Here is a 25132-nt window from a genome sequence, read left to right on the forward strand (position 1 = left end):
GTAGAATTCGCTGACTTCAATTACTTTCTTAGCAAGTAGTCCCGAAAATTTACCTCGAAATCTAGCAGCCGCTGAAAATCGCTGGTACTCAGTGTTCACGACTCACACCCGTACCAGGACTGTTCTCACCAGAATCTTAGTCGTGTTTTAGTTTTTCTAGATTACGAATGCTTTTGAAATGCCTCCTATCGATTTTGTTAACCCTGTCGATGTAAACAAAGTCGGGACAGATATTGTCTAGATTTAAGCCAGTTGTTATCACCGATTGATTTATTTGTATTTATATGCGATACCATTGCTTCCGCAGGGCGTTGTAACTCTTGGAACACCTCCACAGCAAGCAATTCGGCCTATGATGGCAATATCATCTGCATATGCCAGTAATTGCACCGACATTGTGTAAAGGCTCACATGTTTATTTTTAAATATGCATCAATATCATCCTAACACTTAAGCCCGACATGTGCTTTAACCTCATATGAGACAGTATTTTATCTTGCAATTCCACTAACTAATGTCGACCGTTCAAATGTCTACATGTTTGTAATAATTTTAAAGTAATAATATTTTTTTCGTATTTTGATACATTTTAAATATTTGGATACAGTACTTCCCCCTCCCCTCCCTCTAATGTTCATTCTAGTCTGATATTTTTGTAATAATAAAATATGGTAGCTTATATATTTTTTAAGAAAATATGTATCATTAATAATACTTGCAACTAAATTAATATTTAAATTAATTTGTATCTTTCAAAACGTATATATTTTAAATTTTAAATATTTATAGTTATAAAAATAAATTTATAATTTTCCTTAGTAATTTTATTTTTGTGTATGGTCATTACAACACGCGCTATTGCCGTAAATACATATTAAAAACATACGCGTGTCATCTGTCAAATAACGAAAATGGCCGCTGATTGTCGTTCTTCATTTTAAACCGCTAAAAAGCATATTTTACCAGTATACTACTAAAATTTAGGCATATTGTATTTTTACCAATATCCAAGATGCACGAAGCTTACGAAGTGGTTTCTTTGTTGAAGCTAACGGAACAAATCGAATCCATTGCAGCTTACGGTAATTTTTTCTACGCATTTATATTTGTAATTATCTATAGCGTGAACTTTGGCATTAATCAATATCTTTCAGATGATAATTTATTAGTAGCGACAAGACAGGGGCATTTGATGATGTATTTAGTCACGCCCACCAATGATATTTCCAAATTTAAAATACAAGTGCTTAGATACCACAAAACTTTTAGTAAAAAGCCAATTCAACAAATAGAAGTCATACCTGGTTTGATTTTCAACTATTTTTAATATCTAATTAATTTAAATAATTTGTATATGATATTTTAATTAAATTTCAGCATACCATCTACTTCTATGCCTATCCGACAACATATTAGTATTACACGATATAAAAATCATACATTTTCCTGTCGTTCAAACAATGCTGGATACCAAAGGCGCTACTTTATTTGCGTTGAGTAACGAAACTCACACATCCATGACTGGTGAAAAAGCAGACTTCATACGTTTGGCTATAGCAGTCAAGAGAAAGATACAATTTTATTTTTTAAAAAATGGCGAATTTATTACTATGTGTAAAAATATCACAGTATCAGATATACCTAAAGAGATGTCTTGGGGTCAGAATGTTATATGCATCGGATTTAAAGATGAATACACATTATATTCGGTAAGTTGATTGATTTAAATTGTATTAATAGTTTACATTAAATACCAAATGAACATTTAGTTTCGGCCCATAATAAATATAAGCCAAAACTGTTTTATATACTATTAAATCGAAAATTCACTTCAAAATCCAAGATAATGCTGCTAATATATTGTGAACTTCACTTCTATGTGCTGTGTGCCAGATAAGATATGTAATGCAATTTTCGTTCAAGAAAATATTGAATCGATTTTTAAAAATTGAAGAAAGTTGTAGTTTACGTTAATAAATATAAAACTATTAAACAACAAACGATGACAGCAAAAGAAATAAAATAATTATAACAAGCTTCCATGAATAAAAGATTTTATTATATGAAAAATTTATTCATCCTTTCAACTTATTTAGATTCACGATTTAGGACTAAACATGTACATACATATATGTAAATTAAGTAAAAATTAAATATGAGTTTTTCTACTTAAAAATTACATTCATTTATGTATGTTATTAACAGCAATTTCACATCCTGGCAATTATTGATAAGCAGAGAAGCGCCAGTGTCCAGCCTTGCCTGTGAACATTTGCTTTAATCAGCTGAACAAATTTACACCTACCGTTTAATTATAAAGATTTATCAGCTACTATGAAAAGTCGTATTTTATTCATGGCTTATCTGTTCCTATATTGATAAACATATATTATGATGATCTTTTATTTAAAAATAGCGCCTGAAACTAAACAGCATTCAGTTCGGTTTTAGTTTTGCCCAAATTTTAAAAGTAGTTCCTTATTTACATTGTTATAATGTGTAAAATTTCAGTTGGATGGAAATGCTAAAGGTCAATTTTTAACGAGCAGTGCAAGATCTATGGAACCATGTATCACAAAAATATCTGAGACATCATTTTTATTGGGACGAGATCAATCCTCAGTGATAATCAGTGAATTATCGCCTACAACTCCATCAGAAAATATTATGAAAGTCAACGAACCGATTACCGCCGCTGGTATGTTTATATATTATATCAACTTTTATTGAACATATGTTATATATATAAATTATATTAATTTACAGCATTTGATGATCCGTATGCATTAGGACTTATATCTGATCAAGTCACTATACACACAATAGAACCTCCAATGTTTATTCAAACTTTATCAGATTTAAACAGAGTTAGACTTCTATATAAGTAAATTAAATAATTTCCTCTTCAATTATAAGTCTTGCTCTTGTATTAAATTAATAATTTATTTAAGATGCCGGCAGGGTTTACTATATGCTGCTTCGATTAGTCATGTGTGGAGAATCGGCGCTGTAGATATAACAAAGCAAAGACAAGTGTTGTTAAAGGATAAACATTTCCAATTGGCATTGAAACTAACTGTGCGTATTGCTTATTTTAAAATACATATTACCCCTTTGCACTCGTATTTTTTTTTTTATTGGAGTAGTGCCAGCTCGTATTTAATTTCAAGATTTTTTTAAATTCAATTTTTGGAAGTTAAAATGAAATAAAACATTTTTTGATTAATTTTTTTACAAATTAAAATTAATACAGCGAAAGTATGATAGTTTGTCAGTATTTTAGTTAAAAAACAATAAATTAAATATAAAAAATATATTATAATTTAAATACTTTAATCTGAAAATAACTTTTTTATTGTACTTTTTTAAATAATTTGTAAAGCGTTAACCATGAAACTTAGATAAGAATAATTTATTGGAACGTGTTCACGAAGAATTGTACTTACTATTCACAAAAAATAAATGACATAGTATTAGGTATACATAGTTATAGGAAGGTAAATGTAATGATGTTTTTAGATGATTTTTCGTCCATCGAAATCAAATGCGCAGTAAAACAAATAAATTAATTATTTAAAAAACAGCCGTGTGATGTAGCGGCCAGGGGTTTATAACCATTAAGCAATTTGTAAATAGCTAGATGTCATATGAATTCTGAATAATTAAAATATTTGACTGCTTGTATTTTTTTTGCACCTATCGTTTATTATCTTGCGCAATGCGCTTATTATCTTGCGCTTCGCACTCGTTCTATAGCGTTTAGTGCTCATAACATCGATAAACAATTTGCGTTCATACAAAAAAATAATGGTTACAATATAATTTAATTAAGATTAAAATTACAAAGAGCACAAGTTTTTTACTTGTTGTTTTTTTCTTAGTAAAACCTTAATTTTTAGGTTTTTTACTTGTTGTTGTTTTTTCTTGGTGAATAGTTAATATATTCCCATTAACAAGTTTTAGACTTTTTAGAAAATCGGATTACAATAAACCTATTATAAAAGATAAAAAAATATACTGTTAGTTAAATAAAACATATAATAACCATATAAATCTGCGGAATCTATAATAATTGCTATAAAGAAGTATGCGCTACATGGCGTTTTAAAACATAAATAATACGAAAAATTGTCATGAACACAAAGCCAATAAATGCATTCAAAGTTTTGTCGACGTTCGAGTGCAACGCTTGGAATACGATGTCGACACATTGTCGACTTACGAGCGCACAGGGTTAATTCATTATTATTCAATAATTGTTTTTTTATAGGATATGTCCGAAGAATCCGACGAAGAAAAGAAGCAGAAAACCGATTCGATTCAAATGCTGTATGCATTTAATTTGTTCGATAATAAAAACTACAGAGAAGCTATGAAAAAATTTCTTCAGCTCAACACCAATCCTTCGGAAGTTATTAAACTATTTCCTGAATTGTGTACAGATACCACCAAAGAAGATTCTGATGATTTGGATCTCACTACTAAAAATAATCCTTATTTGGAAGACAGTCTTTTAGCTTTAATCGAATACCTAAGAGCAGTACGGCTGAAAGAGAACATCAGCACCGAGAAGAATGAGTCGACCATCAAACAAAATAAGGCCATGCTTGAAACAATCGATACGGCCTTATTAAAATGCTATTTGCAAGTTAGTGTCTTCTAGATAGATAATATAGTTCAATTATATGTAAATATTTTTAATTTTAAATATAAAAATGTTTCAGACTAATGATGTTTTTATCGGACCTTTGTTGCGACTGAATAATTGCAAATTAGAAGAAGCTGAACAAGTTTTATTGAAACATCGTAAATACAGCGAACTCATCATATTGTATCAAACCAATAATCGGCATACAAAAGCCTTACAATTTATGAAAGATCAAGCCAAGGAGCCAGATTCAGTTTTAAAAGGATTTGACCGTACCAAGAATTATCTGCAGCAATTAGGTCAGTTTTAAATGTTTATATGCAATGTAAAGTTTTAACTTATTCACAATGTACATCTTCAGGATCGGATCATATGAATCTGATATTTGAATTCTCAAATTGGGTTCTGACTGAACATCCCGAAGAAGGTTTGAAGATTTTCACTGACGATTTCGTAGAGGTTGAAAAGTTTCCGAGGCCGAAGGTGGTGGATTTTCTTCTGAGAGAACACCAAGCACTGGTGATTCCTTATTTAGAGCACATCATTCATGTATGGAAAGACGAAAATACCGTATTTCACAACGCTCTTGTGAGAATGCTACGTGATAAAATATTGGATAAGAAAGAAACATGCACCGATGAACAGAGGGAGCGTCTAAGAGTGAAACTGCTCTCATTTCTTGAAAAGTCAAATCATTACTCCCCTGAGCAAGTTTTGGTGCATTTCCCCACAGATTCTTTAATGGAAGAGAGAGCTGTTGTACTCGGAAAATTAGATGCTCACGAACAAGCCTTATCGATTTACATCTATATTTTAGGTAGGTAGAAGTAAATAAATTAAATAAACATATTCATCATTGCTATTTATATATATTTTCTAGGCGATGTTCAGAGAGCAATTCAATATTGTGACACTGTTTACGAAAGAGAACCAGACAATAAGAAAAATCAAGATATTTATATCATCCTAATAAAACTACTGATTAATCCTACTCAAGAATTATTGCTAAGCGGACCATTACGCAACGTTCCTAGAAGCCCTGACAAATCCGAACCAGATATAGATACGGCTATCAAACTCCTTGAAAAACATGCTAATAAAATTGATCCGATCAAGGTATACATCTTATTATATTTGATATTTTTACATGTAAATAATAAAATTTACTCGATTTAGGCTTTAGCTGTTTTGCCCGACTCTATTCCAATATCAAGAATCAGAACATTCCTTGAAATAGCCATTCAGAAACAGTTAATCAATAGGCGTAAGATGCAAGTATTGAAAGGCTTGCAATATGCTGATAATTTACAGGTAGAACCAGTGCAATACAGTAGGATCTTCACTATTAAATATATTGATTTTTATTTTTGACATGCAGGTTCAAGAACTGAAAATGATACATCAATCGCAAAGTGTAATCATTGCTGATTATAATGTATGTCCAGTTTGCAAGAAGCGATTTGGCAACCAAAGTGCGTTCGTTCGATATCCAAATGGAGATATTGTGCATTATTCGTGCCATGATAAGAAATCAACACTATAATTTTAACACTATCATTTATAGGCATTTACTGTGATTGTTTGTGTCATTTTTTATATATTTCTATATGCAAATTATACATATAAATATTATGTATTCATGAAATTCAATATAAATAAATTTAACTATTACCTAATATACTGGGTTTTGATTTGTATCCTGTTTTTTATAATCCCGCTCCCTCTCCCTGAGTAATAATTGAGGTAAAGATATTCTCATGGAATGAGAATATTTTTTATATATACAGTGGTACCTCGGTCCGAAAACAATCATTGAAATCCGAAACTGACGAAAACCGAGGCAATTATTTGTATGCATGTATTAACATTACAAGGCATGTAATTGTATTGACAACGCAAGCGCGTGGGTCGCGTACGCAGACGAAATCCAAGGCAACCGACGAAAACCGAGACAATTTTTTTTTGCGACAATAACTGAAGTCATCGAAAACCAAGGCACCACTGTATAGCATATTTCAATTGATTCGTGTATTGAGAGGAACTCATTATATTGTGTGGAAGACGATTTATTTGGTTAACTACGAGCTAGGAGGCATACTGGTAACACTTATGTAGCAGCGGCGAGAGCGGCACTTTGCTTTTCGACGCAACATGAGTAAGGCCGGTTTCACACGAGCCGGATGGATTTGCCCGGCACCGGGCCAGCGCTGTGTAGTGGGGATGGTGTTGTATAGGCTAGTACCTACCATTTCAGACGTGCCGAACGAATCCATCCGGCTCCGGCCCGACGCTGCGTTGCAACCACTTTAAATATCAAACACAGACAGTAATATGTTGGCAATTTTTGTAGAACTATATCCAAAATGGATTTTGAATAAAAATTTTCATGATGACCTTTTTTTAGGATTCATAGAAATTTGTCCTTCTTTGTCTTCAAACAAAAAATCCTGAAATGTATTTTTAGTGTCCTCCTGTGATATTTTCAAAATCTGGTCACCTTAGTTATGAAAGTATTAAAAAATCAATCTTAAAGTAAAATGTTTCAGAAATATTTTTAGTCTTTACGTTTGTGGCAAAAAACTTTATTTTTCGATAACTGCAATTTTATATTTCACAATATAGGCAGCTGATTATCAAAGTTTCGGTTTTTAACGATTTTGTAAAATTCCTATGACTTTCAATAATAAGAATATTTTTTAAAGCGTTTTATTTCGCGATTTTCAAAATTAATAATATATTTTATTGCTACCTTGTCATTAATTATTTCATTTCTGACAGTTTCATGAGCAAAACAGGGCTGCGTTGGCATTGATCACGATACTATTCAAAATATTGCAAATAATTGAACATATTAATTTCTTGCTACTTGTTAATTATTATGACGCTACGCTCAAAGAACACCAGTTGGTACTTCCTACTATGTTGTCCGTGATGTTTAAACTCAACCTAACCTAAACCAATTAACTATTATATTCGTTTAGGTTAGGTTTGGTTTTGAACAACAAATGAACGTTTCGCAACTCTCAAATTTGATAACTATAAAATATTTTCATATTCATTTGATTCCATATAATAAATTCACAAGCACGCGAACGCTGATTGGCTAATAGGTGTGTGCGTGGGAGTAACAACTGGTGCTTTTTGAGCATGGCGCTATGCTAACTAATAAGTATTTATTTAAAAACTAAATCAGGTAAAAAATCACAAAAATATAATCTATACTAACTAAAGTATTTTTTTACTATAAATGACGTTAATATATTTTATTAAGCTATTAGAATTATATCTACCAGGATTGTCCTGGTTTCCCACCATTGGCCTCGATCGTTGCGTGGAACGTTGGTGGCAGCTAATAAAAATCACCTCAGTCATTTTTGAACAAAAATTTTCGGCATGACTAGTTTTTTTTAGCTGTACCTGTTTAGAGATTCATACTTATGGTAAGCCTACATATGACGCCTAAGTGAGTCAGCGGCCTGTAATGTGTTAATAAATAAGGTGAGGGGTAATATACGATTTTATGCGGACGGTTAAACCTATAGGAGCGACCTTATCTTTATCATACTTATAAAAGCACATAAACTATTTTTTAAATATAAATATTGGCGCAATTGAAAAATTACCAGCATTCATAAAACACCATCCACTGCAATGAAGATTCAAGTTATTACATTTTTAATTGACATTCTCGCGATTTTCGTAATCTGACTACGCCCACCGCGATCGATGCATCATCGTCGTTTATAGCCGGTCGATGACATCATCGGATCCCCGGCGCATCTTTCGATCCTAATTTGCGCAAAAGTACGACATTTTCCTAATGGAAGAGACAACGAAACTTCGGAATAGTGTTTTAAAACGTAGATAAAGTCCGATCGCCGCACCTGCAATGTATAAAAATCAAAACATCGGGACTTTTCGGGCGACCTAGATAAACGTCCATTCAGTGTTACTAGGAAACAAAATTAATTTCCGCGAAGTTGCTTCGTTTATTAAAATTAAATAATTGCATGAATAATAAAGAGTGATTATTAAATCGTTGTAAATGTCGATATGGACCAATTTTATTTATGGTTTTGTTGTATAGACCGAAATCTTTGTAAGATGGCGGCGTTATCGGCGGGGCGTGGTGCGCAGAGTGGCAACACTGTGCGCCGGGTAGGGAGTCGGTTGTGTTGAACAGCGAGCTGAGGTCGGAGCTCCGACGACCGGCGAGGAGCCCCGGGCGCTCCGCCATCAGGTGAGCCTTCGTGCGTTTACGGTCACTTCGTTTTGACATACGTGATCGCGCACGTCACATGACTCAATCAAAACACAAACGTCGACGTTTCCCGGTATCGTTCGGGTCGGCCTCCGCCCCGGTTTGTTTATTTTTTGGCCATAGCGCTTTCGCCGCCGGCCTGGTGCCGCCATTGCTTTACATCCAAATTCACCGACTGACTGCGGACGTACAATCGATAATCGATCGCTTTTCGCGCACTTTCCCCTATTATTACTGTAAATATTTCGTGTAATTCATCTCTTCACCACTATGTTATATTTCTACCATTTATTTGTGTAAATCTTTGATCGATGGTACTCGATACGCTCGATGTTTTTTTATCTGGCAACTGTCATTTATCGAGCGTCTCATGGCTGCTTAACTTTTTTATACAATAATTCTGTCAAAAAATAAATCCGATTAGAATATTATAACAGCTGTCAAATACATAATAAAAATAACATGATATATATATATATATATATATATATATATATATATATATATATATATATATATATATATATATATATATATATATATATATATATATATATATATATATATATTTAGTTAAAATAATCTGTACAAGAATACAATCCTAAATAAAATACATATGCTAGGTATAAGGTTATGAACTGAAATTTTATTAGCTTAAAAAATACTCCCTCGTTTCACTAATAGCATTTCCCCCTTTAATTATTTGTTTATTAACCTTTAATAAGGTCTTCAAAAATCATCAATCCCAAAATCGTAATGATAATTACAGACATATCTTATTTGTATGTGTATAAAATTATTAAAAAGTTGGTTCATTTTAGTCAATAATTGTTGGACAGGCTAGGTGCGTCATAACTTAGACACCCAATGAATATCTCAACGAATCTATTTAATTGTATGTAAGACGCGAAGATATTCAAAGCGATGAACGAAACGGGAATAACGACAGAGCAGCGGCGGAGTGAACGCTTGGGTTATGTGTTTACATCTGACAATGTTGCAGACCCAACCGAATAGTTGGCTCTAATACACCTTTATAATTATAATGAACTGCCGATATGCGAGTGACATATCAACCAGTTGTACCAGCGTTACAGAAATAACAACACTATTGCCAACTGAAAAAATGATTCTGACCATGTGTCAAAATAATTCTTAGCGTTACATAAATTTCGATCAATTTTTATAAATTCTGACAATCTAATATTTATTCTAGCCGTTTATATTCTAACTACAACTGTTACAATTCTGACCCGTAAAATACGAGCCTTGTTGTAAAGGTTTTTCATAAATAAATAAATAAAAAACATCAAAAACTTTTGATTACTGATAGCTTACATCATATAAACACATTAATTACAGCAATTAATTTATTTTTATTAAATTGTACAAATTATAAAAAAGGAATGATAATCATGTTGATTTTGTAACTCAATCACTGCCGTCTCAAAAACGCATGTGTTCAGTCGAACAGATTTGTTTTTTGCCTGAGAGTTCGTGCGGTACCCACACTCCCTTTTCTAATACATTTCTATATTCTTTAAATGCAGATAAAGTATTGATTTAGGACACCGGAATATGTAGCCTAATTTGGTTTTTGGATTCACTTCGTTACCCCCCCCCCCCTCATCTCGATCTCATCTATAATACTTTGTAATTTCTCCAAAATCAAATTTCCTGCTTAATTTGATATAAATAATATCAAAACACTTCATTTTTATAGATTTTGTTCATGCTTTTTGTAGCAACGGCTCCCGAGTTTTCCTTGTCGAATTTATAAATCATCAAGTAACGTAATTCAGATGGCGAAATCTATACAGTAAACATCCAAATATGTAAGTTGATTTGTTTATATGTTCAAAGTTTATCGTTAACTGTCAGTCCTAAATTTGTCCTAAAATTAAATGACATTACGAAGGCCATGATAGATGTATATTAATTTATTTATATTTAGTTTATTTTTCAAAAGCCATTTACTTGGAATACCTGTATAAATTAACAATACTTAATTAACCATTGCCAACACAAACGTGTGTGTGTGTGTATGTTTACTTTAGCTTGATAAAAAATATGTTTAGCGCAACGTTAAAATAATGTACGCGTATTGTTATCGTATGTTACATAATACAGTGTATTCAATATATATTAAATGTATTATTACTATCAACGTTTTATATAATGTACTATCATAGATTATGTATGTCAAGTTTGACTTATGAAAAAACGTACATTCAATGTGGTTATATTTTATGAGCAATCTTATGACGTTAAGACAATAATTTGTATGTTCTAATGGAAATATTGTTCTACAGTGACAGACCTAATGTGTATGAACATAATTTTTGCAGTCAACTTTATTTATAATATATGTACGTATATCACTTAAAATTAGATAATTCACTTAATATCGACCTTTTGTAGGCTGATATATTCTGACACTGAATAAATTCGAAACAAAACTCATTCTCGATCAACTCGAGTAGACTCAACTTGTGGATGTTGACATTTTACCTCAGATTTCCACCACAAAGGTTGGCTACCTCTGCTCGCAATATCGCACACGGAAGCTTGTGTGGCGGAAGAACTCAATTTAATATTCTGGGGGGGCCGCCGTCTAGGCGACTGCCCCGTCCCGTCACTTTGACCCGCGGCTGCACGTACACATTTTTGTGCACCCTGTACCGTACGTTTTATTGTGTGTGCAAATTACCCGGAATCGCATGCAGGTCGATTGACATGCACCCTATACTTACCTTACACTACAAAAAACTCGATTAGAATTGAATATTTTCATGTATATACATAGGTGTTTCCCGCTCGTCGACTGCTTTTATGGTCGCAAGGGGTCGCTTCTCATATTCACTCCCTTGAGACACAATGATAATGTTTCCCTAGATGTGCATGCATCACTTTATAGATCGTATCTCGTTAGCAATCGATTTGTATGGATATACTTTCAATAGTAAGCAATTGTCGTTTGGCAGTTGTAAATAAATAAACCTAAAATGTCAAACATTTTTTAATCAAAATCAGCGGAAATATTTTATTACTATCTGATAACACACTCGGACATGTCATCTCCTAGATATGGACACTTGTTGCACTTGTCTGGTAACGAACCTTATTAGACGGGGACGCCATTTGGGGGAGCATTTAATTTCGCATTTTGCATCTGGACTTGCGCCTACGCTCGTATAACACAAGTTCTAAAATGAATTATTATTATATTTTATATTCTTGGTCAAAATTCGGTTTAGATGTGCTTCATTCGATTCTTATCTATTGTAAGCCGTAGTATTGTTATAAAAAGTTTTAGTATAAACGCGTTCTTATAAAGACTAAATAACTGAGCGTTCACTGTGACGGCGACGACACGATTTTATTGCTTTTTGACCATAAAAATGCATGTAATTTAATGAAATACTATGAAACTTAATGAAATCGAAATTTTTGGCCAACTTTTGCTTCCCCTGGAAAAAGCTGAAATGAAAATCCTTGTGTTTAAATTACCTGATACATTTTGACGATAAGTTTTTTGGTGCTAAAAATCCAATAAGCAAGTGCCACCGATATATGTCATGTTTACGTTTAGATAAACTTCGACAGACGACAGATGGTATGATACTTGTATCTTTTAAACTTTAAAATATATAGGTAGAGTACGCTCGGGATAAGGATTCCGGTTTGTTATTGTGTGCGTGTACTGTGTGGCTCAAAACAATTACGCTCAGAATATTTAATTTTTTTATTTTAAAAGAAAATATATGTTTATTTAACATACATAAATCTGAGTTAAGTTGGAAATTACAACGGACAATTAAAATTATATTATATAATCGAAGAAACCAGACATTGATGTCATTAATTAAATATTTGCAAAAATCAAAATCTTTCACTAGTCAAAAAAATAATGAAGTCTAGCTATTCTTCAAAAACAAAAAGATATAAAATGGGAAAATAAATTATTCGCAGATTGTTTAATGGCTCGACGACTCTATTAAATCATTAGAATCCATTGAATAAATTAAAAAATTATCATTGGCGCAACGATAAGAATAATAACTTTTTTAAGCCTTACAGAGAATAATGTAAAAAAAACAACAACGTACGGATTAATGGAAAAAGAATTAAAATATTTTAATCCACATGTAAGAAAACGAATAACTTACAGTGTATATTTGAAGCCTTGATATCAATTAACCCAGATATGCCCAAGAAATTTTGTTCTCTTAAAATTTCATTTATAAATAAAAAACAGTGGCACGAGTTTAGTGACCTACCCATGGGACAGTGGGTATATCTGGGTTAAACCAATATCAACACAAAATTATTTAAAATAAATCACTAGAGAATATCGAACTTCTGTGCCACACTGCACTTTAATGACAAATACCATCGTTGACGAATCAGCGACTGTCCTTAAAAGAGAAAGCGAGACAACGAAGTACACGCTACATCGCTTCTCCCTCTCATATACATGTACACGCACACAATAACAAACCGGCATCGTTATCCCGAGCGTAATCTACATTTAAAACAATTTATTTTGTTTGTCCCGATAATGGTCTTCTTGTTTCTAATTAAATATACTCCGACATTCGTTAGTTGGTAAACACCGTGTATTTCACAAACTAAACAAACGACCGTTCCGCTTCTTACCAAATCAACTACTGACTGCCCATTTATCCCAAAAGATGTTATTTTAACCAATCCTGTGTTAGCACTGACCAATCAGAGCTCAATTCATTTACTAATTATTTTACAGGAACCAATAAGTTGACAGATTCACTCATACTAATGCAATCGGCACTCTTGGTTGTCTAGCTTGTGGTAGCACTAGCTTACTAACGCCTCGAGGGGCAGATCGAGTAAACGCGCTTCAACATGAATCGAAGCGGTTCTTTCTCTACAAAAATGCCTGAAATCGTTCTTCTGACAATGCCGAAGATTCTGCACCATCATATCTGGCAATAACAGTCATTGCGGTTGAGTGTCTAGTAAAAATTGTCGAGAAGTCTTTCGTCGAATGGTGATTCATCCGCCGAATGGGCGTTTCCGATTTGTATTTTTGTTATTAATACACATGTACGCATGCCGGTTCAGCGAATGCAAGTGGATGTCATAGTTGAAAATATGCTATTTGTTACCACCAATAAAAATCGCACGTGGGCATCTGATGTAATTCATCCGAATTACGTCAGTCGGAGAGCGCGGAATCCTCAATTGAAACAAATTACATACTTGTATGCTCGCCGTCTTGACTGTTGCGGGTCTTCTTGAGCGCATTGTCGGATAAGATTGCTTATGGTTCTTTTTTAGTGTCTGCTTTTTTGTTTTGTTTTGATGGTTTATTTTGTTACGTTCCAGGAGTTCTCAATTTTATTTACGGGAATTATAGGAAATTTACGGTCACAATCAGTTTATTTTTTGGAGTGACAAACTCCGTATGTAATTGGACATTGCAGTAATACGCGTAGTTAATGGGCGTGTTTAACCAGATGTTTTTTTCTGTTGGTTTTGAGATTTTTTTCGAGAATCGTCTATAAAATAAAAAATAGAATACGTAATTTTTTTTTTATATTTTCATAATATTTAGAGCATCACTAATATTATTTAATTTAAACCAATCATAGAGCAAACTTTATTATGTGATTGGGAGTTTTGCGGCTAAATATTATTATTGACGTTAATTTTTTTTAAAGTTCGTGTAATATACTAATTAGAACAAAAATTGGATTTGTTGATAGTTTTTCGCGCGAATATTTTAAATTACATTTGTTTCCAAATAAATAAGAATATTTTTGCTGCGTGATTCACCCGGTATTATATTGTCTGAGATTCAGTCATGCATACATTATTCATATTCATCGCATCACACTCCTTGTTTAAAAGTAAAACAACTATTTTTTAAGAGTGAGAAATCATTACAAGAGACTTGTTAAAAACACTTATAACTCTCAAGCTATTTCATTATAACACAACACACACTGTGATGTAGCATTTTCTACAATTAAGGCAATAATTGAAGCATTGAAGAGTGAAGACTAACGCTTTGCGTGTGGTGGTGGTATTCATCTATATGCCACCACAACAAATAACAATCAACAAACTTTTCAATCCGCCCGACTGCTTCGGTTTCGGCTAACGATTTTATAATGACGGAATCGTAACGGTTCGATTCCCTGCCGCTGAGACCGCGGGGCTTCTTTTTCGGTCTCCAGTTCACCACCGGCTTACCACCGAGCATGACCATCATCGAGAGCGAGCGACGCTTATTTTTAGGCGGTGATTGAATTTTGTACGATTTCTCATCGGACGCGTCGCGTATTTTTAGTAATGCCAGTATTACAGTGTGTGTACGTGTGTGTATATGTGTGCGGAGTGTAAAAAGGGTTATAAAGTAAAGTATCGGTTAGAAGGCGATTAGATAGTAAAATCCACATACAAACACTTGAATCGAACCAAGAGATAGCCGTCGCAGAGTCCATCTCTTCGCTTTTGTTATCGTAGGAACGTATGTTTGCGTCGTGTGAGTGAGTTCCAAACCGATTCACGTTTTTTCTTCCTCTTTCACATTATACCTAGCGTCTTTTATATTTATTTTGTCAGTCGGCCGCGAGAAGTTTGTATACGTGGAGGGGAGAAGTAAAAGTATTTGGTGTTCGTCTTTTATCGCTGTTTTTGTGTGCGCCCACGTAATCGATCTTGTGCTTCGTCGAAATTTGATTATGTGCATTTTTTGTGACCGCTGTATCTATAGTTTACCGAACTGGAAACCGCACTGATCATATCGAATTCAATTCGCGACAGTATGTGAGTGGATAATTGCACATTTTAATCTCGTGTGTGTATGGGCGAGGAACAATAAAATACCGTTATATCCCTTTGTGTTGAGTATTTTTTTTTGTATTACTACGCCACGTTATGTTAGCGCGAATTTGGTAGGGCATTGCTCTTTCTCTATGTAAAGCTTTTTTTTTAGAACATAGTTATTTTTCAATAAACACTAATTGTTTATTGAGAAATCAAAACATATCTCAGTTTTATATGCGTGTTCAATTTTTGAACACGCACAAGACACTGTCCTTCATTCTAACCTCTGTCTTCATTCTAAGAGCATAAACTTTTGCTCCAATTCGCATATATTTTTAGTTTACGATATGCCCGGTTTAGCTTAATCAACGCTACTAGTTCAATTATCGTTTCATTATACAGCTTCTGCTTCGCCTTCAATTTCAATTCTCACGTGTTGCTCCTACTAACCAATATACACAATCGACGCTTGCATGTGTGCATATGCGTTTCGAATCGATGAAGTCTGATTTTGTTTCCAATTATACTTTTAGTTTCTATCTACTAGTGCGGAAACTAATATGTGCTACAATTTGTTCTCGAGATCCAGCGTGCATCTGCACTCCAAAGATAAGGTCGACTTGAAAGTAATTGAATCGCTCCGTTATTTATCAGTGATGAATGACCGCTCGTTGTCCTGGCGGTAATTGGAGTTTCTTAGAACACAAAATTAATACGCGATTAGTCATAAACAGATGTGCCGGCGACGATTCGTTGCCCTTTTCAGACGCATTTTTTCGACACCCTTGGCAGTGTTCCAATCGCGATTTTCTCCGCAAAGCGTGTGTGTGTCCCACTTTTTATTTACTCATCCATAATCCGGTTTCGGACATTTCGAGTTTTCGGATTGGCGAACCCGCCTGCGTTCTCAGGAGCGCTTTGGACCTCGAAATTCGTAGTCGAAAATACTCGCGAACTCGAACGAACCGACGAAAATAAATCGGAATTTTTTGTTGCTAAACATATCGACGTTTTATTGCTGCGAATTATGCGTGGCGAGCAAGGCGAATTCATGGATTTACAATAACTTATTTGTTAAAATATCACAACTATCTTCATAGATCATGAGCTGCAACTAGCAATATTAAATTATTCAATAATAATTATTGTATCTGTATGACATTCTATATACACTCATCCCTCGTACCGCGTAAATGGCATTATGTAGATATGTTTTAAGAAATATTGCGTAAAATATAGGTATAGAACGAAATTTGTAATAAAATGATCGAATACTTTAAAAAGGAACTCAAGACACACTGCATGGGCAATGGAAGAGGTTCCAGATGTAGGTCAAGTGCGAGAAGTGGGAGTAAACCATTATATCAATGCGCTTGCATTCAAATTTGGAGTATTTAAAAAAAATGTTTTTATTTTTTAATCCCGTAAATCGCGGAAATTTATTTGCTCACAAACAATATGATTATCGAGAAAACCCACTCGGAAACACTCAATAGGTAAACTTGCAGTCGATGTAATGTTATTTAATGAAAACCTGTTTTTCCACACTTCCACAATTTAAGCTTATAATCGAAACAATGTTGAGTACTTAAAGGAACGGAGACGCGTTGTCCCTTTTGGCCTCGCAATAAATTGTGTTTCGTCATATTTCAACTACAACATAAAACGGTAATTTCGTGCGTTTCGTGTATCTGTTGTCCGCGTCCGTCGGACCGTGACATCATGACACCCCGAATGACCGACCGCATTGTTTCACACTCGTTTCGATGCGACAAAATGGTCACCGAGGTACTGAACGTGAACACTCTTCCGCCCGGCGTGCGAGATACGTCCATCGTACGCATTGTTCCTACCTGGTTCGCATGCTGCCGGAGTAAATATACTGCCAGTCTGCCACACAATGGTTTTTAAACGCCGAATGTCGGTCACCTTATCTGCGTTATTGTTAAATTTTTCGCACACCGTGTGCGAACATCGTTCATTATGCATGGTTTTTGTCGGAAACTCGCTTTCTGTCGCCTAAATGCCACGGACGCATCGGCGAACACGTACGTGTTTTCAAATGTGCAAGGTTCACACCACAGAAGAAAACATAACAAATATGATTTTTACTCTGAACTGTTTTTAACAGACCTTGGAGAATACTTTTAGTTCCACATACATCTTTCTTTCGGTTCGGAGTTTAGACGGATCTCGGAGAATTACAAATGTTTTTCATGTTCTATTGTAATAATTTCAACATCTGTAAATTTTTTGACAATATTTTTATATGGTGGATTATTATAGTACATCGTTATATACAAGCCTTCTAGATTATCGTCAAAGTCCTTGGCGCATTTTAGCCTCCTCTAGTTAGTATCCATAATCTGCACAATACATAAGCAACTGGTTACTGTTATGTAGGCATTTGAGTCTCGAACATATTTCTCTAAAGCAGGTGGTCTCCACTAAAGGTCTAATGCGAACCGCAATGCGACCTGGTAGCAAAAAATCAATCGACTAATCCGACTTGGGAGTTAAAAAGAGAACGTCATCAGATTGCGGATGATCTGATAAAATATCGATATTCATTTCGTGTTCGGACTTCTTACCGTGTCCATTTCACTGTGTACATCTTACCGCGCGACCTTTAAACCTTGTGGACATCTTACCGTATGGACATTTTGTAGACAATATTTCATGTAATTAATGAAATCGTAATAAAACGAGTCGGTGAACACAATCATTCCGGAAATTCAGCGTAAATCGAAGCCACTAAAACTCTTCAGTTAATAAAAGATAAAGCGATTACAACGCAACACCGGAGGAAACGTGTTATACCAAGTTCTTATCATTTTTTTGACATTAGTATTATTTGGTCGATGACTGTTGCACTCAATCATGTACAACCTTTTGCCAGTTTAGGCTGAAACAATAAAGATAATAACGGTTACAAATTTATATAGGTCAATTTGGCCCCGTCTTGATTTTATGAAGTCATAAAATGTACGTAAAAAACATCGCCCCCCATAAAACAATGCAAATTTAGTGGTTTTTTTTTAACTTTCTGGACTCCGCTCGTGCATCTGATTTATTTGTATTATATGCATACGTTGGTAAAAAAATCAAATTCATCTGAAAGATTTGCTGACAACTCTTCTAAGAGTAACTGAATGCATCGCAGCTGTCAATTTCTCGTTTACTCCATGTTCACAATTATTGTGTATCATCGCTTGGCGTATCCCACTGCTCTAGAGCAATATTAAAAGTACGCAGGATTTTCTGTTTGTCTTCCACTAAATTTCGGATGGAAATTGAACACGTACTGGAATAACTTTGTAGTTTGAAACGCATCATAAATACATTTTTGCGTTAAATGGATTCACCGTTTGTCATTCATCGCCTGCTTGATTGGGTAGTGTCCAAACACTTTGAAGTGTACCATTGTACATATATTCTTACTAAATTATTTATTTCCACACTACTGTATAAAACTATCCTATATCAATATCTATGATCCACGGATAAGCAGCGCTTAATCTCAACGACCGATTTTGCTTTAGCGTGTTGTGCGGCAAAGTAGTGTTTGTCAAGCGACGCGCCTTGACCCCCTCGGTCATCGCTTCCCATTATGCGAGCCGCTCCACCTTTATTCGTCACTGGGCCAAAAATGGCACTCCCGAATTAGATAACGCCGTTCGTTCGTTATCATTGTCCGCCGGCCGGAATACTCCCATTATTACCGTCTTCAATAATACCTAGTGCTTTCTACGATAGTCCAAACGAATAGGCGTGTTGTGCACAAAGAGTGCTGTGTGCGTCCACCGGAGATTGGCGTGCCGTTGCCAAGAATATAATCGATTTGGTGTTTTTTTGGTGACAATCGAGCATTTGGTTTTGCAGGTTTTGATCCCTAGGCGCATTATATTGATTCTTTAAAGCTCAACATTTTAAAGAGGACCAGTATTTCTTGAAATCTTCGCTACAGCAAAATCTATGTTTGATTACGTTGAACAACAGCGAAACACGTGTCAGCTGCAGAGTTTATTTATATAACATTGTAAGACAGTGTAAACAGCGAGCGATAATTCTGCATACGATACGCCAGACTCGTGTTTTAATCGAGTCTTCGTCATTGCTGTTGTTCTCGCTAATGAGCTAACGACAAACATAGAATCTTCTGTTGGTTATTTTAGACGCCAATGTCTGGGTGTGTATGTATTAGAGATTCTGGAGTCTTATTTTTTCGATGTACAAAGAATGCAGAAAACAGACTGTCTGAAGGATATCTTTTAACTTTAGGTAAATTTAATCTAAATTATCAATAAAATGCACTTTTACATTTCAATACTACTACCGTAATATAAAAAATGTACTTTAACTGAAGTGATTTGACAGTGCATACATTGACTAGTTTAGTATACGTTTTCGAAATTCACACTTGACCTGCAACGTATATATGTATATACATGCTAAAGTTAAAGTGTTAATTATCGTCAATGGTTACACTAGCTAGTCAATGTGTAGTAGCAGTTTTAGTTAAAGCTTATATTAAAAGTCATATACTGAAGCAGCTCATGAAATACGTATGAGGATTTAATCGGCTTAGCTAAAATTATATAAAAAAAACTAAAGCTATATAAAAAATAGTTAATACATGATAATTAAAAAAATCAGGTTTTAAGTGATTCGTAAAGAAATCGTTTGTGATTATTTTTTTTTCTGGCAATACTGATATTAGAACTGCCACTGTTAGATGCGGTGTTTCAGGTGAAGGTCATGCGCTGAAACAGCCGATGTGCTATCTGGGAATTACGTTATGTTTTAGAAACGAGACAGTCTGAAAATCCTATAGGTTAAGATGGCCAGAGTTTTTAAATATCGAAGGACACAAAAAAGGTTATTTTGGAATTTTTTGTTTATTTAAAGATGCTGCCGGAGCTAAAAAAGGTCACCTCGGACATTTTTGTTCGATGAAAACAATCATTAAAGGAGACGTCTGTCTGGTCACCTTATGTTTCTGAATACTTTAACTTCGTTTGTATAGTAGTGCATAATATTGACTAGTTAGTGTCGATTCATTTCCCCCGTGTAGGCTGTGACAAGTTAAGTTTGATATTGCACACATTGCCTAGTCAATGCATGCATTCACTAAGTATACACTTTGACTGTAACATGTACATATAAACTTATGTAAAATTAAATAATTATATTTAGTTCACATATTTGTATGCATATGTACTGAAAAAGGTTTTTTAACACAGCTGGTTAATAAATTAAGCAATATTAACCATTAATAAATAATGCATTACTTCATGCGTTACACGCAAATCTGCGTGTTTTTTTTTTGTTTTAACTTCGTATTTTTATTTGATGATCGTGACTACAAATCATACCATATAATTCGAGTGTTTTCCTTATATTGCTATTTAGATTTAATCAATACAGTTTTTTCATGTTAAACTGAGAACACGGGGAGTGACGATGATCGCGTAAGCGACGCCGAAGCGTCCGTTGTGACGGGTCGGGGTCGTCGCCCCGCTGCTCCTCTATTTCCAAAGTCGATACACCTCCGTCCAGTCCTGGAATTCCTGGAGCGCTCGCATTATTTATATATTACTACAAGCGACTTCATCGCATATTATGAAACAAAGACTGTAAAGAGAGCACAGGGTGTGCATTGGACAGAGCGAGACGAAAACACTTCCGCAGTCTCTTCCGTCCTTGTTCGTGACGTCACGGTGCGGCGGCCCCGGGGGCGGCAGTCGGGGGCGCAGACGCCAGGCGCCCCCGATCGATATTCGACGCCGCCACAGCCCCCTAACACACTGCGAACCGAGGCACAGTTCGCTTCCCGAACCTATGCCGCTCCTTTTAATTTTCCTGCTATATTTAGTTGCGATTTGTCCTAGTTTTTTTCGACGTTTCGTGCAGACGGCTTATTAATTTGCTGCTGCTGTCGTTCAGAATTTTCGAATATCATTTTTATCTGTTGTATATTGATTAGGTCATCGTTGTTTTGTTTTGGGGACTATCTATTTTTGTTTTGTTTTCTAAAGACTAGATAAGGCTGCAGTAAACGAGTCATCGTCGTTGTGTGATGTCATCTCCCAATATTACTTGTATCTGGGAACATACACACACTTCGATTGCCATTTTCCCCCTGGCTGAAAAAAGACGCACAAATTTCCAAGGACGGTCACTGACCTACTAACGCACCCTCTGCGCGCTGCTGTCAGATTCGAAACCTGCGAAACCCCACCTTTCACCCAATTCAGATTGCGTGGGATAATGCGATGCTTTCAGTGTATGTGTATTTAAATTTACTCGATAGAATCTATATTGTGATAGTAATAGGTCAGGTTACAAAGCGATTTAAGGACAAATGAGTAAAATTAGTAACATATCACACGGTTTCAATAATTTTAGCACCCTTAGTTTGAGGGGTCCACCATAAACTCAATACTATTTTAGCATTTAACCCTTTGGACGCGTTAATCAAAAATAATATTTAATTGTTTTTTTTTTGAAAAATTGACACTGTGTTGTATTTTTATTTATTTAAAATGATATTTTATGTTTATTCACAAAAAAAGTTTTTTCTTGAAAAGCATTTTTTTTACTGATTTTTGCGTAAAGAGAAAAAAAATCAATTGGGCGACTTTAGTCGATTTCCGCGTTCAAATGGTTAAGACCACTTATTTAACCTTTGGGTACCGAAACCTCGAAAATGGGATCAAAGACCTGAATGTGGCACAAAGTAACCCCATTCAGATATGAGTATCTATAAAGTAATAAAGAGCTGAAGTAACAAAAAAAATGTTTAGTTCATTTTCGAATCTTTCTCTTTATGTAGGATTTTGTGAATTTGAGAAAATAGTATCATTATTAGAAAGGATACAAATAAAATCCCAAGATATTTGTATCAGAATAAATATGGTTCGTTTCTGCTTGATATCCCAGCATGTTTATCTAGGATATGTTTAATTAGTAAAGTATTATTTAAATGTTAAGGAAATCACGCATTGCCCTTAAATTGTTATAGAATCAACATAATTATTAATATGTATTTGGTATTGAAAGTTTCTAATCGGTCATTGATTTTTTATTTGCTTTTTTAGTCACGCATGTGTTTTAAAATCAGAGATGGGTAATACTCGGGGGGGGGGCCCTTTCGCAAGATATTTTTGTAATATTTTTCCGTGTGCTAATGACGGTGTTATTGTTGTATTACCATTGAGTAAAGGTTAGTTAAAATCGTATTAGTTGTATTACTTCACACTGGGCGCACGTATGTTTATAAACCAATATTTTATTTTTAATTTTACAATCGTGTGTATCATCTTCCAATACTCTCCAAACAATATAGCATTTTCTAAGGGTAATTATTTTGCGGTTGATTATCATAATGTTTTTATTTGTATTATTTCTGTTGATTTTGATGCCTCGATTGTTCCATGATATTTATATATTATAACAAGTTATTTCGCCGTCAAAGATCGTCAAAATAATTACCCTTAGATCAAAAGCAGTTCTCCCAATCAGTATTTTAGAGCACACGTTACCGTGTTGGGTGGAAACCCCGATATTAAACAGTGTCGAGGAATGCGACCGCCCATTTGATCTCTGCGTGACCCCGCGGCAATTAACGTCCGTTACGATCGAAAGGGCGACATCACAAATTGTGTTGCCGAAATTTCCGATCCCTTTGAACTCGCTTTCATAATCGGATCTTCACGATTCGATCGGCTTCAATCCGCTTGGAAATCGTCGCGTCTATATTTTGGTTATCCGATTCAAGGCCGCCGTAAAAGCCGCATCTCCTCGATTACGCGACGTATGCATTTATCAACGAACTAATTCGCGGTGGCGTCCCCGTGTATGAATTTTACTAATAGAGCGTGGGCGGGGACGAACTCTGATGGCCGTGATGTCATATCCCCGGTCGTTGTATTTACTGACTGAATGACTGGAGAGCAGCGCCTAGTGCATACAGATGAGAAACTGTTGCTAGAGTCGAGCTTTCGACACCGCGTTAGTTATATCTGGGTCAGGGTGGTCTGTGTTTTTGAGATGAATGAAAGTCGGATTTGACGTGTGTTATCATACAAACATGCATACGTATATGATAATAAACCATCTTAATATTTATCGACCATTAAAACTGTTCGTTGTTGTTATTATAGAGATTCGTTGAATTTACGGTTTATTACATAAAAACATTCAAAACTTTGCCTCGATGATTCTACTATATTGTTATGGTTGTATATAGCCACGTAGATACATATTGTAATTATTGCTTAGACGTAAGCGTATATTACCTAGTTGTTTCACGTCATTAAAGTTATATATAAATTTACGCTTTGTCTACAAATCCTTTTGTATGGATATAATGATATTGGCATAGATATTTTTTATGATCTCTTGCATTGTGACTAAACAACGAACAGCGGATGGATGTGTATTGTTAAAAATATAAATTACGTAAGAATCACATATCAGTTCCCACATATTATTAATATGTATGTATCAACTCGAAGGTTTAAAATTACATGTTATTAAACCCATTTCAGTTGAAACGACTATATTATACTTAAAAAAGTAACGAACAGCTAACATAATCGACAATAAAACATATTCGTGCTAACCTAACGATTCACTTAATCTAACCAAAAATATAGCTATCAATTATATAGTTGAATACACTGTCGCACATACATAACTGTTTATGTATTATTATATGTAAGTTACACTACTCTGTCCAACTAATCCTGATGTATATCCTGGGTTGATGAGTAGTTTCACGCATTCTGTGTTATCTTATATATAATGCGCGTGCTTTCACTTAAAATGGTTATGTATATTTAAATAAAAATATTTTTTTCGCTGAATCGACTGTTAATGCTATTCAAACATATGTTTACTAGCTAGGTATTTGCTAGTTATCTTAGATGCACATGCTTAAATGGTAAATTTTTCGACCTTCAGGACTTCGAACAGTTATTTTTTAATTTCTATTTTCGTTCCGGTTTAATAAAAAAGTTCCATTTCGGTTTTCGTCCCGGAAAAATAAAAAAATCTATTTATTAAAATATCTTTTAATATATTTTCATTTAAACTATTTATATTGTCTCGTAGAATAAATTTTAAACCAGAAAGGCCCTTTCAACACCAACTTGTGTTGCTGGAGCTCCTAAAACCACAATTTAAATTCTGTATAAATGAGGATATATATTTTTATTTTCCTCTTAAAATTCTAAAATATGTTTTTTCTGTCTAATCTTTGTACAGTGGTGCCTTGACTTGAATTCGTTCCGTGACAGAGCTTGTAACATAAATTACTCTTATGTCAAATCATTTTCCCCCATTGATATAAATTGAAATACCATTAATCCATTACAATGAGGAAAATTAGAATGGAATAATAGAAA

General features: G+C 34.4%; 2 protein-coding genes across 13 annotated transcripts in view; both read left to right on the forward strand.

Moving 5' to 3' along the window:
* Positions 1–882: 882 nt before the first annotated feature.
* Vps39 (vacuolar protein sorting 39) lies at positions 883–6321 on the forward strand. The gene is made up of 12 exons (XM_088192317.1): positions 883–1082; positions 1155–1304; positions 1378–1709; positions 2512–2698; positions 2767–2884; positions 2952–3078; positions 4271–4648; positions 4725–4947; positions 5010–5465; positions 5529–5764; positions 5825–5959; positions 6027–6321. Exons 1-12 carry the CDS (start codon positions 1013–1015, stop codon positions 6189–6191), a joined length of 2577 nt encoding a protein of 858 aa, XP_088048443.1. The 5' UTR covers positions 883–1012; the 3' UTR covers positions 6192–6321.
* A 2473-nt stretch (positions 6322–8794) lies between these two features.
* beta-Spec (spectrin beta chain) overlaps positions 8795–25132 on the forward strand; it is a 48612-nt gene continuing 32274 nt past the window's right edge. For 6 of the 12 annotated variants that reach the window (XM_088193021.1, XM_088193031.1, XM_088193035.1 and 3 more), the window contains exon 1: positions 8795–8888. The gene's annotated coding sequence lies outside the window, so the exon portion shown is untranslated. Of the gene's footprint in view, positions 8889–10654; positions 10745–15128; positions 15443–15515; positions 15723–25132 lie in introns of those variants that run through there. The other 6 variants (XM_088193024.1, XM_088193036.1, XM_088193042.1 and 3 more) reach the window with 4 other exon arrangements.

Source organism: Plectrocnemia conspersa, unplaced genomic scaffold, assembly GCF_051122295.1.
Source record: "Plectrocnemia conspersa isolate PC_06_02 unplaced genomic scaffold, ASM5112229v1 ptg000009l, whole genome shotgun sequence".
Classification (NCBI taxonomy): domain Eukaryota; kingdom Metazoa; phylum Arthropoda; class Insecta; order Trichoptera; family Polycentropodidae; genus Plectrocnemia; species Plectrocnemia conspersa.